This window comes from Lycorma delicatula, chromosome 8, assembly GCF_047948215.1.
Source record: "Lycorma delicatula isolate Av1 chromosome 8, ASM4794821v1, whole genome shotgun sequence".
NCBI classification, from domain to species: Eukaryota; Metazoa; Arthropoda; class Insecta; order Hemiptera; family Fulgoridae; genus Lycorma; species Lycorma delicatula.
Genome location: NC_134462.1, coordinates 101,238,182 through 101,261,079, shown reverse-complemented (window position 1 = coordinate 101,261,079; position 22,898 = coordinate 101,238,182). Strand labels below are relative to the sequence as shown.

Below are 22,898 nucleotides of genomic sequence, written 5' to 3'. Positions count from 1 at the left end.
TCTACGCAAAGACGCTATTACTACCCCAAAGAAATCAAAAGATTTTACATAAACTATTGTAACGTTGTTATAAATATTACTTTCCCGTCTCGATAGCGCGATAGCAAACCTATAGCTCTAAAAGGGAAAGTATTGTAATCGATCCAATTTTGGTGTATGTGTTTTTCACAGTATCTTGAGGTTTTGACATCGAAGAACCCCTAAAAAACCGGATGGAAATTTTCCGGATGTTAATATTCGTATGTATGTATGTGCACGCGCGCGCGCGCGCGGGAATGTGTGTATGTTCAGTGTAATACTTTAAATCACCTTATATCTCCAGAACTACTGGACCGATTTTGATCAAACTTGGTCAGATTACTTCTATATATGGGTCAATAATGCTATTAAATTATCAACGTAAAAGATCAAGTGGTGAGGCTATAGAGCAAGGTTACCTTCAGTATCTCGAAATTTGCCTAATTAAGGTCATTTTTCTTAGGCTCATCGTTAACGATTAAAATATAACAATATTTGCACAAAAAAAGTTTTTGTAAAATCGCACCCCACCCCAAGAAATACTGTTGTAGTCGTCTGCTATATTATGATGTCACAGGTGAGCGGTAGAATTAAATAAATAAATAATATTTAAAGTGTAAAAATGTAACTCTGTCTGGCTGGTTCTCGAACTCGATGGCCCGGTTGACAGTATCTGGTGGGTTAAGCCTCGCGGCTACACCAGTTTGCCGACCGTACAAGCGAAATTTGTTCTATGTAAGTTGTGAGATTACATAAGTTTAGCTAGTGCCAACCGTCGCCGATAGTACCGCCCCACCCGCGCGAATTAAATACGGTATGCGCGCGCGCTTTATTTAGAATCATTGAATTAAATAAACGGAAAAATATTATATTTAAATGAAATGATAAATATTTTAAATTAAGTTGTCCTACAACTGTGTTGTCAACTTTTTTTTAACTTTTTATATTATTCATTGATAAATGATTTTTTTTTTTTTTCAGAAACTTTGGTTTCAACATGTTTGGCCATGTTTACAACAAGAAATGCGGACTCAAGAAGTGCTTGCTGCTGTATTACAACCGATTATTTATCTTGTACAGGAGTGTTCACTGGAAGAATATGAAAATATTATCTTACCGGCCTTTAGGTAAGTTTTTATTTTTTTAACTTAAATAATAAACTATTATTTCTGATATTTTATACTTTTTGTAATTTGAAATAAATAATTAAAGTTAAGAAATGCAACAGAAATAGGTCCAATTTTTTTTTTTTTTATTTGATGTTGAAATCGTTTTTTATCAATATCATGTTTTTTACGTTCTGGCAGTCGTTAATATTAACGACAATCTCAACAACTAACATCGACGATAGGAGGCAAAAATAATTTTTTTTTTAATTGTGCGTGTTACACTTACTCGCACTTTACGCATAACTACAGGTAATTTTTCTTAATTTTACTTAAAACGTTAATATTTCGATGATTTTTGTTTTAAATTGTACATGTTGGCTTCAAAATTTTGATTAATAAAATATTTTTATCAGACTGCTGAACAGGAAAGTTCAGCATTAAGCATATAAAGCAAAACTGCAACCGGTATCGAGTTTATATTTCATATATATTATTGATTAATGTGTGTTTTATTTATGTATGTTTTTTTTTACTTTTTGTGCGACATATTAAGGTTTTTTGCGTTATTGTTAAGACTCTGACTGTGATATTAGTTTTAACTAATTAGTTAGTGATATTTTATTGTGTTGTTAATGGTAAGTTTTAGTTTTTTTAATATTTTAATTTTTAATCCAATTTTAATTTTTATGTTCGTTTTGGTTTTTATGTTAATTCTTTAATTTGTTATCCGAGAAGGGGCACTTTACACCCCTTTCGAACTTTGTTAAATTCTATTTATTTTATGTTAAACTTTAAATTTTTTATGTTTACGATCATGATATTAATTCTAAGTGTGTTTTAAGAGATATTTTAGTTCTGATATTAGTTTTACGTTTTTGTTTGTTTAATTTTTTAGATTTTAGCCTAACTTTGTTTTTTTTTTTTTGTTATAATATTTTATTCCAGACGATGATAATGCGAAAGTGTTTTTCGCCCTATAAAATTAAAAAAAGGGAAAAAATATTAAGGTTTAAACTTTCTATTGCACTTTTACTCTGTCTAGGTTAGTCCAGCTCCCCAGAATTTAATTTTCAGTGGTAGATGTGGATGACTAAAAGGGATTATGCGGAGTCCGTAAAAAATTATTTTTTTATTAAATTAAAAAAATTATTTTATCAAATCAATTATAAAACACAAAATGTAAAACGATTCTGAAAATTGATTTTAGATATTAGAAGGAGGCCAATAAAATTTGAAATTGGGTGCTTTCTTATTTATTTGCGTGAAGGGGCCTAAAACAATACAATAAAGATCTCATGAACAGAATATTTTGAACTGAATTGATTCTTAAAATGGTTAAGACTGAAAAAAATGTTTAACACTGAACCTCCTTGTCGGAAACAGAAGTTACAACTTAATGTAAATAAATATTATTTCCCAAGTTTTACTAATAATTAGTATCCGTTTTTGAAATATATAAGAAAAACCAGTAAGCTTATTATACTTCCCCTTTTAGTCCAAATGTAAACAATTTATACAGTACCGCCCCTGTACCGAATTTCAGTTCCTACGATACCGTCACAAAAAATTGAAATTTAAAAATGAGGTAAATACTTCACCATTTTGTCTGATGAAGTTCAAAATTTAATTGCGTAAATGCAAGTAATATTTGAACCAAATTTCATGTTTTAATGTTTAGTTCATCTAGAGGTAGGCCTATTTATTAAATGTAGCCAAATATAAATATATATACGGTCATACATATATATATATATATATACATCAACATTCCGGAATTTTCCTTAAGTTATTCTGTTTTTCGGTTAGAGAAGGAAATGAAACATAGAAATCTGGTAAGTCTCCAGCACCAAAACGTTTACCCAATCACCGTACTTTATAGCTAAAACTACTATATAGCTGTTTCTGAGCAAGTAAAAGTAATAAATAACATATATATTGTAATAATGTAGTACAATATATGAATATTAGTAATTCCGTGAATGCAAACTGGAGTAACGTGAATCTGTGAATAGTAAATATTGAATTAATTTATTGTAACAATCATGAATTCTTAATTGGCAGCCGATCGAATGGCATAATTAGTGGGATTAAGCCCTTTCTGCTTCCACGTACATACGTTGAAATATAAAGTTACACATACGCGCGCGCGCAAACACGTACATGTTTTGTATGTGTGTATGTTTGTACAGTATCTGAATATCTCCATTCCCTTTTGTCTGTGCTAATTTTCAACTCATTCTGTCGACGTTAATGAAATTACCCTCACTTCCTCCCTTTGTTAACAATTAATACCAACATGATCCCAAAATTTAAGCTAGTTTAATTATTTTATGGTTTAAGTACAGACTTAATTTTATATTTAAATGTTATTTATAAGCCTAAATGTTAATGTTATTAAAAAAAAAGTAAATAAAAATGTTAAAGACTAAATTAATTAAAATCTTTTAACTTCTATTAAACTAATTGTTGTTCGCACCTTCGCTCGCATGGATTTATGATTTGTACCTAAAGTAAGTTTACAAAAAAAACATTAGCTTTTTGTAAAAATTCTACCGCAATTTAAAGGTCGATTTTTAGTGGGCATAATGGCAAATTAGTCTATTTACTTTGGCGAGGATTTTGGTCTTGTCAAATTGTTTCTAGTGATTAGCTTTTTCCTGGAAATATTAGTACGCTGATGGCGTTTTGGACCAGTAATGTTAGCATTCGCGGACGATATGTTTTTTTAAGCGAGTAAACTACAAAACATTTATTTAATCGCTTTTTTATGAATTACATTAGCGGTTTTCCCTTCTGGTGCAAAAATGATCAGAGGAGTTAGACGATCTCATTCTGGAATAGGCCTTCCATTTTCCTGTTTAACCTTCGGGAATCACCGTCAGATGATGAATGAGGATAATATCTATGAGTGTAAGTAAAGTGTAGCCTTGTACAGTCTCAGGTCGACCATTTCTGAAATGTGTGGTTAAATTTTACTCTGTAGTAGACCGCCAAAAATTATCTATGAAAAAAGCATTGTTCCCGTAAGTCAATTTCGGCACCTTTAGAGGCTATTTTTGGGACTTCTTGATAGTAATCTTGAAAAGCAGCTTTAAGAGAAACTAAGTCTTTTAAATCAAAATAATATAGGATGGTAAAAAAGGTATTCGCGGAATAAACACCCCTTGGCCGCACCCGCTTAACACTGGACGACCGGACTCTTCTCCTAGAATACAATCATTATTCATTACGTATTCTTAATATTTAGAATTTTCATACAAAATTTTAGTCCGCTCCTTGCCCCTCCCCAAATTTATGTTTGAGGAATGTTGAAACACGTGTCAATTGGTTTTTAAATAAGAGTCTTAATACCGGTTTTCAAGACTGTTACATCTTCTTTTTTGAGGTAAAGGATTTTCATATAAAAATTTGCCTCATATTTTCACCCCCCTAAAGATGGAGCTTTCCAAAATCCTCCCTTAACAGGTGCCTATGTTATTAAAATAATGTTACGTCCAAGATTCGCTTACCGAGGTTAAGCAGTTTGAGCTTTGCGCGGATGAATCGGTCAGTCACTGTATATATATATATATATAAATATTAACTTTAATTTATTTAATTTTCTTTTCCTCTCGATTGGATAGAATTAAATATAATAAGACATATTTTACTTAAAAATATTATCTTTATTAATCTCTTAATAAAGATAATATTGTTAACCAATAATAACCAATAAAAACTTATAACCAAGGGGTTAACCAATAAAAACTTATAAATTAAATTCGCTAAGTTTCACTTAGAACTCTCTAAGCTTCCTCAGGTGGCAATGCACATTCCCACACACATCATACAGAATTCTCTTGCATACTAAGGAATTAACTTATATTGTTATCTACCCATCCTAGATAACAATATTTTCTCCCCACCCTTATTATATAATAGATCCCCTACTCACACATGACTCATCATTAGATAATTATATGTATCTCTTTATATAACCTGATGACTATTTCCTTTGTATTCAAACCTTTATAATGCACATATTTTTGTAAAAAATTGCAAACATTAAACATTATTTTTCTTAAAACTAAATTTATAATATAAATGGCATAATTTAAAAAAATTAAATTAATATATATGTTGCTTAATCCGGCTATGTCCATTCTATTGTCAGCGTTTGTATCTTTCTTGATGTATATCATTATCTGTATAATAATACATAAAATATTGTTATCTAGGATTTTTAGGTCGGTTAATTTCTTAGTATGCAAGAGAATTCTGCATGATTTATGTGTGGGAATGTGTATTGTCACCTGAGGAAGCTTAGAGAATTCTAAGTAAAACTTAGCGAATTTAATTTATAAGTTTTTATAGTTGATTGGTTAACCCAAGAAATATTATAATATTATTATTAATATTTTTTAGTAAAATATGTCTTGTTTATATATATATATCATATATATATTATATATATATAATCAGTGTATACTGATTATTATATTCTGTATATCTTCGACACTTTCGAAACCAAAACACCAGAAAAATTGAAATTTTATAGGGCGTTTCCCCTCTGAAAAGATTCTCCCTGTAAAGATCGCTGTTAAAGATTCACGGTATTTGTTAAGAAAGTTTTTCTTTAAAATACACTCATAATGAATTAATGCAATAATATATATACAATTCGTTGTTTCTAGTTCCTTAACATAGTAGTTTACACTATTCCTCGATGATTATTATTATAAAGTGAGACGTGGAAATTAAAGATACAAGAAAACACTGATTAAAACTGTTATTTCTAAAAGTAATCATTTCCATTATACTTTTATTTTTTGTGTATAGAATATGCCTGAAATCCTCATTTTTATAAGTCTAACATGCAACAGTGTGTTATGGGTTAATGAAGAAGGCAGGCCACTTATTTTCCTTAGTAAGTCTGGCATGGGATGCTTGTTATCCGTAAGAATACTTTTCCTCCATTTACAAAATGTACTTCTGACTCGGATTCGGTCACCTATAATGTTAACGGTTATTGTACCGAACATATATCAAATTTTAAATAAAACAAATATTTTCAACTTTTTTAGGTAAAGATTGAGGTGAACCGATTGGCCATAAAAGAAATAATGCTGTTTCATTTTCTAAATAATTAAAGAACAAGTTTTGATCCTTAATGTCTTGACGTATAATTCATATTTCAGAATACTTAATGTCATACATTATTATGAGCTTAAAAGCGTGTTATGAAAAAAATCGCAAAACAATAAAGATTACATATAAAGAAGAGTGATAAATATTGATTTTAAAATATTTTTAAACAATCTTTAAATTTTCATAAATAACGATTAAAATTGCCGGAAAGTCGAAAAACATAACATTTTTCCAATCTTCTTTGGTCTAGTTAGCATGTAATTTGGCTCACAAGGCCTTTTTTGCACATTTATGGTGTTAAAAGCTGCTTTTTAGCTGGCCGACGAGTTTTCCGTTCAGCTGTAAGAAGTCAGCGTCTAACAGTTGTCACTGGTAAATCGGCTGCCACCACCACCACCACTAATGGTGACCAGTGGCTGCCAATCACTGGCTAATAATTCTCGATTTAAGTACACAGCAGATAATTTTGGATTAAGTTTATTTTTTCTCGCTAAAACCGATCCTGTGTTGGAATAGTTTTTCTTTTATGGCCACATTTTCCTTTCCTTTGAGATGAAAAGAAACAGGTTTCTTTAAACTGTTTTAAAATAGAATTCACTATCCCTAGTCCAACACCATCCTTAGAAGTTATTTTTCGTTGTGTCATCATGGTACGCTCAGAAAGAGAAACAATTTTCAAACGCTTTCTTGGAGCGGATATATTCAAGACAGAATAAAAAATATGAAAAAATAATTTTATTAAAAAATGAAATTAGCTTTCACCAAACACTATTTATAACATGAAAATTGCTAAATAACCAAAGAACAATAACCTCGCATTACAAAAAGACAACTTAAAAAATTCCTTTCGGCACGCCGGAATGCGGACTTAGCACTGATGCTAAGTGGGGGATAAAATATATTTCCACCTTAAAGTTAAGAAAAACTTAAAATTTACTCATTACGTCAGTTGTTACATGTGAAAAAAGTTTCACATGTTTAGCATACGACAAGCCCCACCTTCTCACAATTCCAGCAATATTTTGGTATCCATTGCGGTAAGGGTTGGTCATATCAAAAATTATTCAGGCAAAAATTTTAGGTAATGTTTAGAAGACTAACGACCACTTTAAATCGATTCGAACCTGTGTCTATTAAGGGAGGTATGATATTTTGTCTTCGAAACCCCATTTTTTCCACCCCGTGAGCCAATGGTTGGTGATATCAAAAAACTTTACTGAGATAAGTTTTAGACCCTAGTCCAAAGAATAGTAGGAACTTTAAATGAATTTGATATATTGTTTTTCGAAAAGCCGTCCCATTTCCACTACCATGATTCGATTTTGCCCATTAACGAACTCGACGGTAATTTTTGATCGTTATATTTTATGTATCAATTTTGAAAGTGATTACGGTAGAAATTACGGTGAATATGGCAAAATCACGGTAGTTATAGTTGTTTACAAGAAAGTTAAAAATATATATATAAAAACGTTTGAACTGACGGTGGTTTTGATGTCTGGTGGATGTGAAACGCGAAAATATGTCGAAATTTTCCGGAAGTCGAATTATGGTATCCATTAGAATTAGATTAGAATAGATTTCATAAGATAGCTACCTAAAATTGGGTGTGGTCAAGCAGTGTAGCCACAACATAGAAATAAACAAAAAAATCCCTGTGTTCGGATTAATTTGTACGCTACTGTACGTCGAGCTTATATTAAATTAGCTCAGTGTGGAAGGCAACAAAATAAACCGCTTCACTCCTCACTCATCTTAGTAAGCTTAGAAAAGGATTCTTGTGAATGATTATAGCGTTTTTAGGAGTGATTATTGTGTCATGTTAGATTCCCTTTAACGTTTGCCACCTTATATCCGTATGTATAACATAGATTTAAATTCGTAATTCATATACTACATAAAATTTAGTATTAGTGTCTTTAAGTACATTAAAATTTTAATAGTGTATATTAATTTAGAAATGTTTTATAATAATTACGTCTTGAAATCACTCCTCCTTTTAATTCCTTGTCGAATTTTTTTTTTTTCAATTGCTGTATTTATTTAAAGAAATTTTGAAAGCATAATATCGATTAAATTTTAACACCAGCAAACACCAAAAAATGTCCTTTCTTATAATTTCATAGCACAGATAGAAATTATTTCAAGTAAAAAATTTGTAATGTAGTTTTATGTAAAGATTTTTTTTATTAATATTATACAACATGATAAGTAAGTAAAATTAACATAATATAATAATAACATGAATAATTAAAATTGAATGTAATGTACACATACGTTAAACTAAGATTTATTTTATAAACCACACCTGGTAAACTACGACATTTTGTGCTTGACAGTTTTACTTAACCATTTAAGGATTTGTAATGTCGCTAAGCAATTAACACAAAATACATTACCACTTAAGTCTCTGACAACGAATAAACGTAGATACTTTTAAACAAGTAAACACTTTCGTTCGGTTTGCCACTTAATTACAAGTTTACAAACTTCCTTTAAAATTCGTTTTTACAGTAAATAGAACACACTTTATCGAAACCACAACACTTATTATTCATTATTCTAACAGAATTTTTTAAATGTTTTCATTATGTGTTGTTTACAGATAATTTAATTCTTCATTAGACTTAAGTAAATGACAAATTATTATGTTTTTTATTATAAATTTAATGGACGATCTTTGAATGAGTGTAGGCAAGTTCTGGTTGATTTTTTTACGATATTTAAATGTAATTTTAAATTGGGATGTTTAATTTGCTACGTTGACGAGGAAATTTGATTATAATAAGCATTAAAAATAATTAATAATAAAATCTGTAGGTAAAAAAACCGGTATTTTTTTATTTTTTGTTAAATTCGTTTATTTACAATCTGCTTCTATATTGAACCTATAAGTATGACAGATTATCATTTAAAATAGGATCATCCAATGATAATCCTCAATGAGAATTTTTTTGTCTTCAGTCATTTGACTGGTTCGATGCAGCTCTCCAAGAGTTCTCCAAATTTTTCTTTCTACCTGTCCCTCTAATATTAAAGCAACTATTCCAGGATGCCTTAATATGTGACCTATAAGTCTGTCTCTTCTTTTAAACTATATTTTTCAAAATTATTCTTTCTTCATCGATATGCCACAACACCTCTTCATTTGTCACTTTATCAACCGATTTGATTTTTAACATTCTCCTATTGCACCGTATTTCAAAAACTTCTAATCTTTCCTTCTCAGATACTCCGATCGTCCAAGTTTCACTTCCATATAAAGCTACGCTCCAAACGTATACTTTCAAAAATCTTTTCCTGGCGTTGAAATTAATTTTTGATGTAAACAAATTTTATTTCTTACTGAAGGCCTGTGCTATTCGGCATTTTAAAATGTTATTGCTTCGTTCATCTTTAGTAATTCTACTTCGCAAATAACAAAATTCTTCTACCTCCGTAATCTTTTCTCTTCCTATTTTCACATTTACTGGTTCATCTTCATTATTTCTACTGCATTTTATTACTTTTGTTTTGTTCTTGTTTATTTTCATGCGATAGTTCTTGCGTAGAACTTCATGCATGCCGTTCATTGTTTCTTCTAAATCTTTTTTACTCTCGGCTAGAATTTTTATATCATCAGCAAATCATAGCATCTTTATCTTTTCACCTTGTACTGTTACTCCGGATCTGAATTGTTCTTTAACATCATTAACTGCTAGTTCTATGTAAAGATTAAGAAGTAACGGGGATAGGGAACATCCTTGTCGGACTTCCTTTCTTATTACGGCTTCTTTCTTATGTTCTTCAATTATTACTGTTGCTTTTTGGTTCCTGTAAATGTTAATGTTGTTGTTAATGTGTTAATATGTTAATGCCGTTAATGTAATGTTGTTTGGTGTCCCGTAATGTTTGGTTCCTGTCAATGAGTATAAAAAACCATTAATATGAATAAATACATGATAAATACTAGTAAATATGAAATAAAATAATATTTGATAGTATCTTTGAATATAGTTAAATATTTTCACACCATTAATCAAGTAGGGTACGTAAATAGAAAAACTTTAAGATAACCATATATAAATAATAAACGTAAACATCATAAATTTGAATACAAAAAAAATAATTATAAAAAATGTTATCTCCAAAAAACCGGATCCTCATAATCTTCCATCAACCAGATCAAGTAAACGGGTCTTTTCAGCCTCCTAGCATCCTCTCTGTGAAGTAAACTTAAAGCTAGATGATTAACATGCTTCTCCAGCCTGGACACATATTTCGAAACTAGGCGTTCAACTTCTTCTCGAACGTATGAAATACCTATGTAATCGTGGATCTGAAACAAGGCGCTTGGGTTACGTTCCGTAGTATTATTTTCTGGAACCGTTGAATGATCTCCACATTTCTGATACTGGTTGTACCCCAGAGTTCAATTCCGTAAGTCCATACCGGCTTCAAGAAACCCACGTAAAGCAGAATCTTGTTCGATAAAGTAAGTTGAGATCCCTTACCCGATAACCAGTACATCTTAAACTTAATGCCAAGAAACTTTCTTTTCTCCCTTACATGTTCTCTCTAGTAAAGTAATCAAAATAAAAAAATTAAAAAACATTTTTAACTTTGACTTTTAGAACCTAGTACCAAATAACTTATATTAATTTTACCCTTAATTTGATGCCGACTTCAAAAATGCAAAATGTAAAGAAAATTATCAAAAAAGTTCATTTTTTGTGTTTTTTAAATTTATTTATTTATTTATTTATGTTTACTAGATTACAAAGTAACAGCACAGTAGCATGATGTCAACAGTACTCTGCAGATATGCCAGGGCACCTGTGCGCAGTCTGGCGTGTAAATGTACCGGTAAATGTGTAGTCTTGAACAAATGCATGCCGACCACTCCTGAGAAGTGTTGTTAACTGAAACCCAAACAATCAAAGAATACTGTTATTCACAGCCTAGGATTCAAATCCATATAAAAGCAACTGCCTGTTTTATTTATTTTAATTCTTTTTTTCTAATTTTTACGTCAAATTTAGTTCTGAAATTTAGTGTTAATTTAAGGATTTATTTTTCAGTAATTTTAGTTAAAATCTTTATGCAAGTATTAAAAGTATAGAATTCAGACCGATTTTTAGAAATTCGATTGTGAAATTTCAAAAATATTATAGTCTTTCCTTTCACGAAAAAATACTTTTTTTTACATACGGCTAAATCTTGTTTGTCATTTTATTGTAAAATTGTTTTACCGCTTCACAATTACAGTTTAGCAACTGGTTTTGTTCAGTTTCAGGCTAACCATTTATTACACAATACCGTTAATTTAATTTAACGACTTAAATATAATATTAACATGTCCATATACTCTTAAGATTTGAATGGCAGAAAGGCTTCTGGAATAGATGGAATACCTGTAGAATTATTGCGCAGTGCAGGTGAGGAAGCGATTGACAGATTATACAAACTGGTGTGTAATATTTATGAAAAAGATGAAGTTCCGACAGACTTCAAAAACAGTGTTATTGTCATGATACCAAAGAAAGCAGGAGCAGATAAATGTGAAGAATACAGAACAATTAGCTTAACTAGCCATGCTTCAAAAATCTTAACAAGAATTCTGTACAGAAGAATTGAGAGGAGAGTGGAAGAAGTGTTAGGAGAAGACCAATTTGGTTTTAGTAAAACATAGGAACAAGGGAAGCAATTTTAGCGCTCATATTAATAGAAGAAGGAAGATTAAAGAAAAACAAACCAACATACTTGGGATTTATAGACCTAGAAAAGACATTCGATAACGTAGACTGGAATAAAATATTCAGCATTTTAAAAAAAAATAGGGTTCAAATACAGAGATAGAAGAACAATTACTAACATTTACAGGAACCAAACAGCACAGTAATAATTGAAGAATATAAGAAAGAAGCCGTAATAAGAAAGGAAATCCGACAAGGATGTTCCCTATCCAGGTTATTTTTTAATCTTTACATAGAACTAGCAGATGATGTTAAAGAACAATTTAGATTCGGAGTAACAGTACAAGGAGAAAAGATAAAGATGCTACGATTTGCTGATAATACAGTAATTCTAGCTGAGAGTAAAAAGTATTTAGAAGGATAATGAATGGCATGGATGAAGTCCTACGTAAGAAGTACCGCATGAAAATAAACAACAAAACGAAAGTAATGAAATGTAGTAGAAATAATGAAGATGGACTACTGAATGTAAAAATAGGAAGAGAAAAGATTATGGAGGTAGAAGAATTGTTGTTTGGGTAGTATAATTTCTAAAGATGGACAAAGCAATAACGTTATAAAATGTCGAATAGCACAGGCCTTCAGTAAGAAATAAAATTTGTTAACATCAAAAATTAATTTCAACGCCAGGAAAAGATTTTTGAAAGTATACGTTTGGAGCGTAGCTTTATATGGAAGTGAAACTTGGACGATCGGAGTATCTGAGAAGAAAAGATTAGAAGCTTTTGAAATGTGGTACTATAGGAAAATGTTAAAAATCAGCTGGGTGAATAGAGTGACAAATGAAGAGGTGTTGCAACAAATCGATGAAGAAAGAAACATTTGGAAAAATATAGTTAAAAGAAGAGACAGACTTATAGGCCATATATTAAGGCACCCTGGAATAGTTGCTTTAATATTGGAGGGACAGGTAGAAGGAAAAACATGTGCAGGCAGGCAACGTTTAAAAAATGTAAAACAAATCGTTAGGGATGTAGGATGTAGGGGTATACCGAAATGAAACGACTAGAACTAGATAGGGAATCTTGGAGATCTGCATCAAACCAGTCAAATAACTGAAGACAAAAAAAAACTTGTATAACATTATAATTAGAAATTTAATGTAATGAACAATTATACCAACTGTGTTGTAGCTATTAGAACAATTTTCATGAAAAAACTAAATTTCGTTAACATTGATGGGAGTTTCGAGCATTTATTTTTATTATGTTTTTTTGGTTCACTTCGTATAACCGTACAATTTATTAATAGATAGAAATTGAGAAACCGTTAACGTTAGAATGTGTTCTAAAAATATAAATTCTGATATTTTAAATAGGAATATAATAATGATAAAATTTATTTAATAGTGTAAGCGGCTTGAAAAGTTTATATTTATGATTCCTTCTTAAGGAAAAGTCACGTACAGATGTTCAAATGTGTTCATTAAAATGCAAACGAAGTACTAAATTGTCCCGCATTCTCTACATCACATGGTTATTTCATATTTTAAAATAAAACTATAATATTATACTCCAAACTATACAGAACATATTCTCATTTAAGTTCGCGTTGGAATTTTGAAATTCAAACAAAAAACTTATCTAGGTTATGTAAGGAAGTTTAATTTCTTTAACAAAATTTTAATGTTTTATTGTCAATTTCTATTCTCATCATTATTACTAGTAATTATTTTATCTTATATGTTTTTAAAAATGTTATACTATTTAAATATTAAATTCTGAAGCCACCTAAAATAGTTTAATATGTCTGATGAAAAATTTTAATTATTGTAATATAATTGTTACATAATAAAAAAATTTAATAAGAATGAGTGAGTTATTTTGCTCAAAATAATTCAGTAATGTTCGACTCAAATACCTTCAAAACATTGAAAAATACAAAAATTCGAGGATCTGTTTTCCTCCTACAGAAATACTTTTCGACAGTTACATTCTACAAAGAGGGAATATTAAAAATCATTAAATTTAAAAAATAATAAATCGAAATAAATAATTTAAGAGAAATAGTTTTCGCGCTTTTAAATATTAATAAATAATTAAGGTAACTGCATCTTACAAACAGAATAAAGCAATTTATAAAATTAATTTTTAATTCAATTGTTCTAACAAAGCAGAAATCTCTTCTGTGAAAGTACTTGAAGTAAGAAAGAAAAACAGAATATAGAAAATGCATTAGTTTTATAAATAATAATGTATAAACAAATTAATTAAAAATCGTACAATAATAATAATACTTTAGTAGTTGAATTGCGAAATAATTAAGAAAAAAATTATATAAACAAATGTCTGGTAACGTTTTTCTACCACAGAAAAACGATTTTAGTCTATTTTAATAAGAACTAAATTATATACTCGGCGTTACTCGGATAATTAAAATTAATAATTTCTTCATAAGCCCATGCATTTTTTTTTTATCAAAATTGTCACTAACTTTAATACAAACATAAATTACTTTAAAAATAAACATAAATCTCCATTTGCATTTCTTCTTGTTCCGTTTAACCTTTCAAATCTATCCGATTTACTACCTTAAAATAGTATGGCTTCAATTAAAGCGCGAGTAATTTGAAGAAAGAACATGTGTTTTAAACTTTCAAACAATAGACAGTACAATAATTAATGAAACTTACAAATATGCAAAATTTAATTTAATTATTAATTTTTTTAATTTTAACCGATTCAATTAATTAATTAATCCTTCCTTGAACAGGATTAATTATTTCGTAATGTAATGTTAAAAATCAGATGGGTGGATAAAGTGACAAATGAGAGGTATTGCGGCAAATAGATGAAGAAAGAAGCATTTGGAAAAATATAGTTAAAAGAAGAGGCAGACTTATAGGCCACATACTAAGACATCCTGGAATAGTCGCTTTAATATTGGAAGGACAGATAGAAGGAAAAAATTGTGTAGGCAGGCCACGTTTGGAATATGTAAAACAAATTGTTAGGGATGTAGGATGTAGAGGGTATACTGAAATGAAACGACTAGCACTAGATAGGGAATCTTGGAGAGCTGCATCAAACCAGTCAAATGACGGAAGACAAAAAAAAAATGTAATAGCTTGCTTGGATCCGCTTTCCTTGAAGACTACGTTCACTTAATCCTCAGATTCAGTGACCCTCGATGTGCTACCGTATGCCCGCATTTCTTGAAGGCGACTTTCTCATTGGACTTCGGATGCAGCCGTCCGTGATGTTCGAGTACTTTCCTTCGCAGCCTAAGCCGTTGCTGACGTTGACCCTTTGTTTCGCCTGCTCACAACAGCTCAGCTTTCTTCGCTTTCGGTTGAATTTGACCGATGGACTTACCGTTTCCTTATAAACATCGTAAAATCACTACGGAGAAGTATATAAACACTTCTCGATGATAATATTGACCGAAATTTCATTAAACAGTATGATCTGAGTTCACTCACTATCTAGAAATTTATAGTTTTATATCTCACTCTTCGATCCTAATGTATACACTTTTAAGTAAAAACTGAAGGAACCGATATCTCACACCTCCTTTTATGTTGAATCCCGGTCAAGAAAGGCTCATTTTTTATAAGCTACTACCGTATGTGAATATCACAAGCTTTATTGTGAAATTATTATCTCTCTAATGGATTCATAAATAAAACAAAAATAATTTCCTTAGATTAAATTCTTTGTTTCCTTAAAAAAAAAATTTATGTTGAAATTTTAATTTGAATATCATCTCGTAAAATAGTCGGTTGAGTAAATTTCATTATAATATGATTGCAAACAAACCATCATAGATATTACTTTTCTACAAAAAAAAAAATTTATAATAATCTTCTTTATTTTTTTTATTTTTCTATTTAAAAGGAAAATAATCATTTAGAATTATTCGATTACGTATTAAAATTTTGTAAAGTACCTTTTTCTGATGAAGGAGCGGAACAATTGTTTAATGAATAGTTAATGACTTTCTTGTTAAAATTCTATTTAGTTAAGCATGAATCGGGTTGGAAGTTTCCCAAGAAATTAGTTTGTCGCTGGAGGTAAGAAGTAAGTAATGAACTGTACCATCAGTGAAAGCTAAATCTTCAAAATGCCTCATTAGACTTAAAAATATAGCCTAGAGTTTTTAATTCAGTTTCCACATTTAAATTCTTAATAAACCTTTACCGTTAAATTATAATAAATTTCTTTCTTCATACAAACATTTTCTTACAAAATTTAATAAAAAAATAATAAATACGATTAATGTAGGATTTAATTTTTTGTTACTAAAATACGTCCGATCGGAAGTAATTGGAGTAGGAGTAGTTGTGTTAGGAATGATCCTTCTATTAATATTTTCTAATTAATCGCAATAATAATAAAAACAATTATGCCGATCTCCGTAGCAGAATAGTACAGTCTCGGCCTTTCATCCGGGAGGTCCAGGGTTCGAATCCCGGTAGAGAACGTGGCTTATTTTTAATACGCTACAAAATTCCCTTTCCGTATTCCCTCACACAAACTTCTCTGTAAGCTTCTATGGTGAATTTAATTCATCAAGAATAACAATAAATAATTACAATAATAATAATTTATTTCAAAGTGAAGGGCACATATAAAATTTATTTAAACAGTAAAGTACAGTTTGTTAAAAACATGTATAAAATTAGGTACTCTACAATGTAATTATTGTGGCGGAGAATTATCTCAATTTATATTAATACCGAGTGATTAAAGACAAATTTGATATTTTAACGGTCGGTAAAACACATTTTTTAAATATAAAAATTATTACGTAATCTTGCAGGAGCTGTTATGGATTTTTAATTCTTATCCCGCGTAATGAAAAATAATACTTAGTAATATGGGAAAGAATCATTTGTTTCTACTTTTTTTTTCACGAGAAACGTCTTTAAAATCACACCGAAATATACGGGTACCAGAACAGAAATTTGTAGCGTAACGAAAAGGTCTGTATCGTCCTGCCTTAATAACTCCCTGACTATTTGTCTCAGAGACGTAAATGCGGTGTCATTTTATAACTTACACGGTCAGCTCGCCGATACGACTTTGAAATTGCGTCACTGGCGAGCGGGTTAGCGGGGAGGGGGCACAGCGCAGATCGGCCAAAACTGGCGCTCTCGCTCATTTTCATTCATTGTATAGCGCGATTATTCGAGTGTTTTTTTAGAGTGTGTCGAGATAGAGCGATTTAAGTAATATATTGTATTTTGGACCATATATATGTGTAAAAAATGAAAGTAAACGTGTAAAAATATATAAATATTCAATATGTCAGCTTTCAGCTCGCGCAAAAGCCAGCTGGAAATATAAATTACGCCTATCGTTGGAAAGGGGAGGTTATAGGCCGCGCACAGGTACCCTAATGTCCGATGACGAGCGAGCAAGACTTGTTTTGGGAGCGACATGAAACTGGCACGCCGCGCTCAGTGAACGACGCCGATGACGCGACCACCTCTCCCGCTGCTTATTATGCCTTATGTCTCTTACTTCTTATATCACAGATCAGTGTTGAACAAAATTGTCGTCGAATATTAGTCGAAATAAATATCATGTACCATTTAGTATCTGTTTTATGTTAAAATTAAATTTAGTACGCAGTCAATGTCTCGTTTTTATTTCAATCCAGTACACTAAAAGTAACTCGATGACATAACAGACCGACCAATTTATCTGTAGAGTTCTCCCATTTAATTCTATAGCTCTGTAACGTTTTACGTTAAGCCAACGGCCGTGCGCCCCGACAGAGCCCCACCCGTTTTTTTTTTTTTTTTTATAGATTTAAAAGATCTTTCCGTATCTTATTTTAAATGAAAGATTTCTTTTAAAAGATTGAAGTCAGCTGATAAATTTATATTACTAATATAAAATAACCAAAATATTATTCCATCCTCGCTCACAAATATTCCATCCTCACAAATAGTTTCGATCATAGCCTTGCCGATTGTAAATTAATTAACTTAAACTAATTATTTTAGTTACTTTTTTTGCTGATTATTATTATTATCATTATTATTATTATTATTATTATTATTATTATTACATATTTTCTTCAAAATTATTTCATATACGTCTGTCTCAGAATGAATATCGGGGGGGGGGGTTTAAAGTTACATATTATATTAAGTTTCACGTATTGATTAATTATACATGAAATGAAAGGACAACTCAAACAGTTTTTCCTTTTACAGTTTGAACACCATTCGTCATATATCCAGCCAATAGGAGAGTTCATCCCATAGTTTAATCAGCAAGTCTGGAGTAATTTATACAACAGCTGCTTCAGTCCTGTATTTCAAGTCGGGTAGATCAGCTGGTAACGGTGGCACAAATACTTGATCCTTTATAAACCCCCAAAGAAAATAATCGCACGAGATAAGATCGGGCGAACGTGGAGGCCACGACAAACAAGCCGTATCATCTGGTCCCTGGCGGCCGATCCAGCGGTCGGAGAGAATTTCATTCAACCGATTAAATAGAGCGTTATGCCAGTGAGGAAGCGCACCATCTTCTTGCCAAATAAAGTTCTCTGGTTCGTATTGTAGTTGATAAAAGAGCCATAGGTTTAGCATATCAAGATAGTTCATTCTAGAAGCACTTGCTTTCGAGAAAAAGAACGGCACGTAAACTTGCCGTCAAAAAACGGTACAAAAAACATTAATTTTTGGGAGTCTCATTCACACTGTAATATTTCGTGAGGATTTTCTGATCCCCATATAAGCAGATTTTGAGTATTTACTTTTCCATATTAAATCTTTATTCGTAACTGAATACGACACGATAATAAAAGTCCTCATCGTCACGGTATATCATTTCATTTGCGAAGCTAGCAAGCAAAACCTAATTTGTTTAAGCTTTAGAGCTTGTAACAGCTGTAAATGATATGGAAGTATTTGTAAGCGTTTCATTAAAACCCTCCACACAGACATCACTGGAATTGCTAATTCACGGCTAGCCTTCCTAATGGATTTCCTAGGACTGCGCCAAAAGACTCTCTTATACGTTCATCAACATCGTCTTCGAACACCAGTCATCCTGTACTCTTCCCTTTACAAATTCGGTCAGTGGTTTCAAGTTGTTTATACCATTTACGAATTTTATTGGCAATTGTTGGGTCACAACGGAACTTCAAACGGAACGCACGTTGAGCGGTAATTACAGATTCACACTTTGCAAACTGCAAAACACAGAACCCTTTCTGCGGTGGAGGTCGGCATCTTTGGTACTAGCGCTTTCAAGTTGAAGGTAGAAAAAACAGTTTATGAACTTGCTACAGCTAAAACTGTTTCAGTTGTTCTTTTATTTCACGTATAATTAATCAATGTACGTGAAACTTGAGAAATATTACGTAGCTTTAATACCTTGATATTCGTTTTTAAACGCTCGTATTTGAATTCATAATAATATTTTCAATTTGAATATTCAGGGTAATTTTTTTTGTTTTGCTGATGATACGGCCACAGTTTTTGCTGATTGTTCTTTTGATAATGTTGTAATGAAGGCTAATCTTAGTCTAAAATTGGTTTATGATTAGATGTATAATAATTTTTTGTGCATTAATGCAATTAAAACTAGTTTATTTTTCTAACAGGAGAAAATTTATTAATAACGTTAAAATAATTGTACTTAAATTTGATTGCTGTGAGCTTAATATGAATACTTGTAATTGTTCTGTGCTAATTATTATTAATTTTATTAAGTATTTCGGGATAGATTTTGGTTGTAATTTGAAGTTTAATATATGTAAAAATAATTTGCTTTAAAGAAGGTTAGGAGGCTCTTTTACAAGTTAAGGATTCTTAGCCGTATTTTGTCTTATACCCAGCTTAGAATGGTTGTACATTTGTTTAGGCATTAATCTCATAATGGCATTTTGGTTTGTGGGAATACATTTTACTATATACTCTAGCCGCTATTACGTAATTACTACTAGGCCCAGCCAATCTATGAACTTGTGACGTCACGAGCAGATTGCATAGTACTACTCGGCCTGAAAACATCAACTCTACATATCAAATCGAAGTATTATTATCATATTGTACGCGGTAATAATTATCATATTTACATTTACTAGTTATAAACAATACGTAATTAATTCTGTTATAACCTTTATTTGTACTAAATGATTAATTTTTAATAATAAACAATACTTGAATTTTCTTCATGCATCTAATTCAAACTTCTAGCAAGTTCACCATCCTCGCTAAACGAATCGCTATCACTGTCGCTTTCACTATCAGAGTCTACACGTATAATATAACGTTCTGTCATTTTATCTATCGGTGGTTCCAGTTTTTCATACTCTTTTTCAATATTTTTTACTTTTTCATAGTAGGGTTTCCTACTATGGATAAAGAATAATCTTCATTCGTGGAATTAATTTTTTTCCGTAGTTAATTTTTCAACATTTGTGAAAGAAAATGTTTCGTTATGACTCCCCACATGTCTTTTTACGGCTGACCGTATCATCTCGTTGTATTGAAATCAGGATTGTACGGTGGGAGTCCAAGAACGCGATGCCTATGCTTTTTTTTCAAAAGTTCATCCAAGTGATATTTTTGTACTTTAGTTTTATTAAACTTTACTAATTCATATAACTTTGGTTTCAACATTTTTTGAACCATACGAAATATGGGTTTTCTCTAGGCAATCGGTTATATCTTTTCTTTTGGAGTCAGAATTTGGCGCTTTATCCCTGTATTGTGATAAGGAGCGTTATCAACTACTACTGACAGTGGTGGAAGATTTGGAATCAATTTTAATTATCATTATTAATTTATAATCTTAATTATTTTTATAATTAATTATATGAATTTACTATCCTTTAAGATGTATTAGCAACAACATCACAAAATTTTTATTGTTCTAGCTACATATTATATATTAAATATATTAAAAATGTGAACTTAACTAAAAACATAAATTATTATAACTCGTTGCAATGTTTAATTAATGAAATGTAGGTTTTGAAAGTAAATAAAGGAAGTGATTATTAATAATTGGTTATCCGGCATTAGTTTACACAACCAACGAATTGCTCCACGGCTGAAATTGATGTACATTAGTTTTGGTACCCGGGCCGGATTATTAAAAAAATATAGATAAGACTGGATAATTAAATAATTATCAGCTATATGTGAAGTTTTAATATTGTGATAAACACACACTGCAGCTTTAAATTCAGTTTTAAATACACTGCAGTTTTAAATACACTGCAGCTTGGCAAATTCAATCTTCATTGTTGATTTTCAGCAATAATAATTAACTGATGAATGAACGAGAACATTATTTTGGAGTTTTCTTCATTACATTGAATTTGGATACGTAATTTACGTTATTCACCATTTCTATATAATATTATTTGTGTAATTTCGTTATACTTTGTTGTTTTCACCATATTAGTTATTGTAATCATTGTGGATAAAGAACAATTATTCAGACAAATAAAATCAATTAAGGCTTCATTACAAGAATTTGAACATTCGCGGATAAATTTCACGCGTCACAAGATTACAGCTACGCTTTGCAAGTCAAATTACAAAATCTGCTTGATTTGCACCGCAAATGTGATTCTACTTAGATACAATTACAAATGGACGTTGATGATGATAATTTGTCTTTAGATCGAGAACAAGTCGAGGAAAATTGATGTAACATAGAATGTAAGTTGCAGCATTTATTAAATAGTCAGCCTAGAATAAATAATCAAGAACATACTGTAGACACAGCTGTTAAAACAATTGCTTAACCATTGTTTAAAGATGACATTCTTGAATGGTCTCACTTTTTTAATATATTAAATGATTTAATCCACACTTGAAATAATATAATTTTTGAATATTTGTTAAATATTTTCGAATGTGGATTATTACACAGTAAAATTCTGGACTTAGAATCAAGGATAGAAGTTAATCAAAATGTATAAACGGTGAGTTTTGTCGTACGAAAGTGAAACATGGACGATAAGGGAAGGGGAGAGGGGCTGAATCGAGGGTTATGAGATGGAAATACAGAGAAGGATTGACGGTTAAAGTGAAGAATAAGGAAGTAATGAACAGGATTAAAGAAGAAAGAATACTTATGCGGGAAATACAAAAATAAGGAAACTGGTTAGGATATGTAGTTAGAGAGAGTAGAATCTTGACAAATGCAATGGAAAAATAATAGAAGGAGAAAGGAAACTAGGAAAAAGATGGATGAAATTAATAGATGAGGTGAAGTTTGGAAGCTAGTAGAGGACGAAGGAGAAGGCAACTTGGGACAGAAATGGATAGAGACAGCGATGACGTAAGAGACCTGTCGCCAGGCAGAACACCAGATAATGGTGATGACGCCGATGAAACAAGCTTTAACGAGATTTACGAGTACTCGTCTCTGAAATCTCTCGCCAGATCGATCAAGTTTAAAATTCCTAAATAATTGATCACCTCTCATGGCGTTCGTTGATTTATTACTTGAGCAACTTTTATACAGAAATTTCCAAAACCTCTGATCCAGAAATCCTTTTAAGTGTTTATGTACGTTGTTAGAAATGAATACAAATTATTCTACATTTTTTAAGATTATTTTTCTTCGTAAAAGGTTAAGCTGAAGTTCCATTTTTTCCGTCACACATCCATCATAAAATTGAACTTTACTCTAATCAAGATTTTCAAATCTAATTAAAGGAATTTTATCTTTAATTAAATCAAAAAGTTAATTTTATAATACAATAAATATAATTTAAAACCTTTTTTAGGTTCTATAATTTTAGAATATCTAGGCGGATTTAGACCTGGAAGAAGATCTGCAGAACAAATCTTTAATCCAAAATAAATTTTACGATACGAAAAAAAAATCCAAAATGAATTACAATTGTTATAGATTTTATAAAAGCCTACTACTCCATCCGTAGGAAAATTCTACTTAAAATCCTTGAAGAATTTAAAATAGAT

General features: G+C 30.7%; 1 protein-coding gene across 1 annotated transcript in view; it reads left to right on the top strand.

Moving 5' to 3' along the window:
* bma (SCY1-like protein bma) overlaps positions 1 to 22,898 on the top strand; it is an 823,269-nt gene that overhangs the window by 682,709 nt on the left and 117,662 nt on the right. The window contains exon 8 of the mRNA XM_075374176.1: positions 1,000 to 1,145. Coding sequence (XP_075230291.1) covers positions 1,000 to 1,145 — 146 coding nt within the window. The remainder of the gene's footprint in view (positions 1 to 999; positions 1,146 to 22,898) is intronic.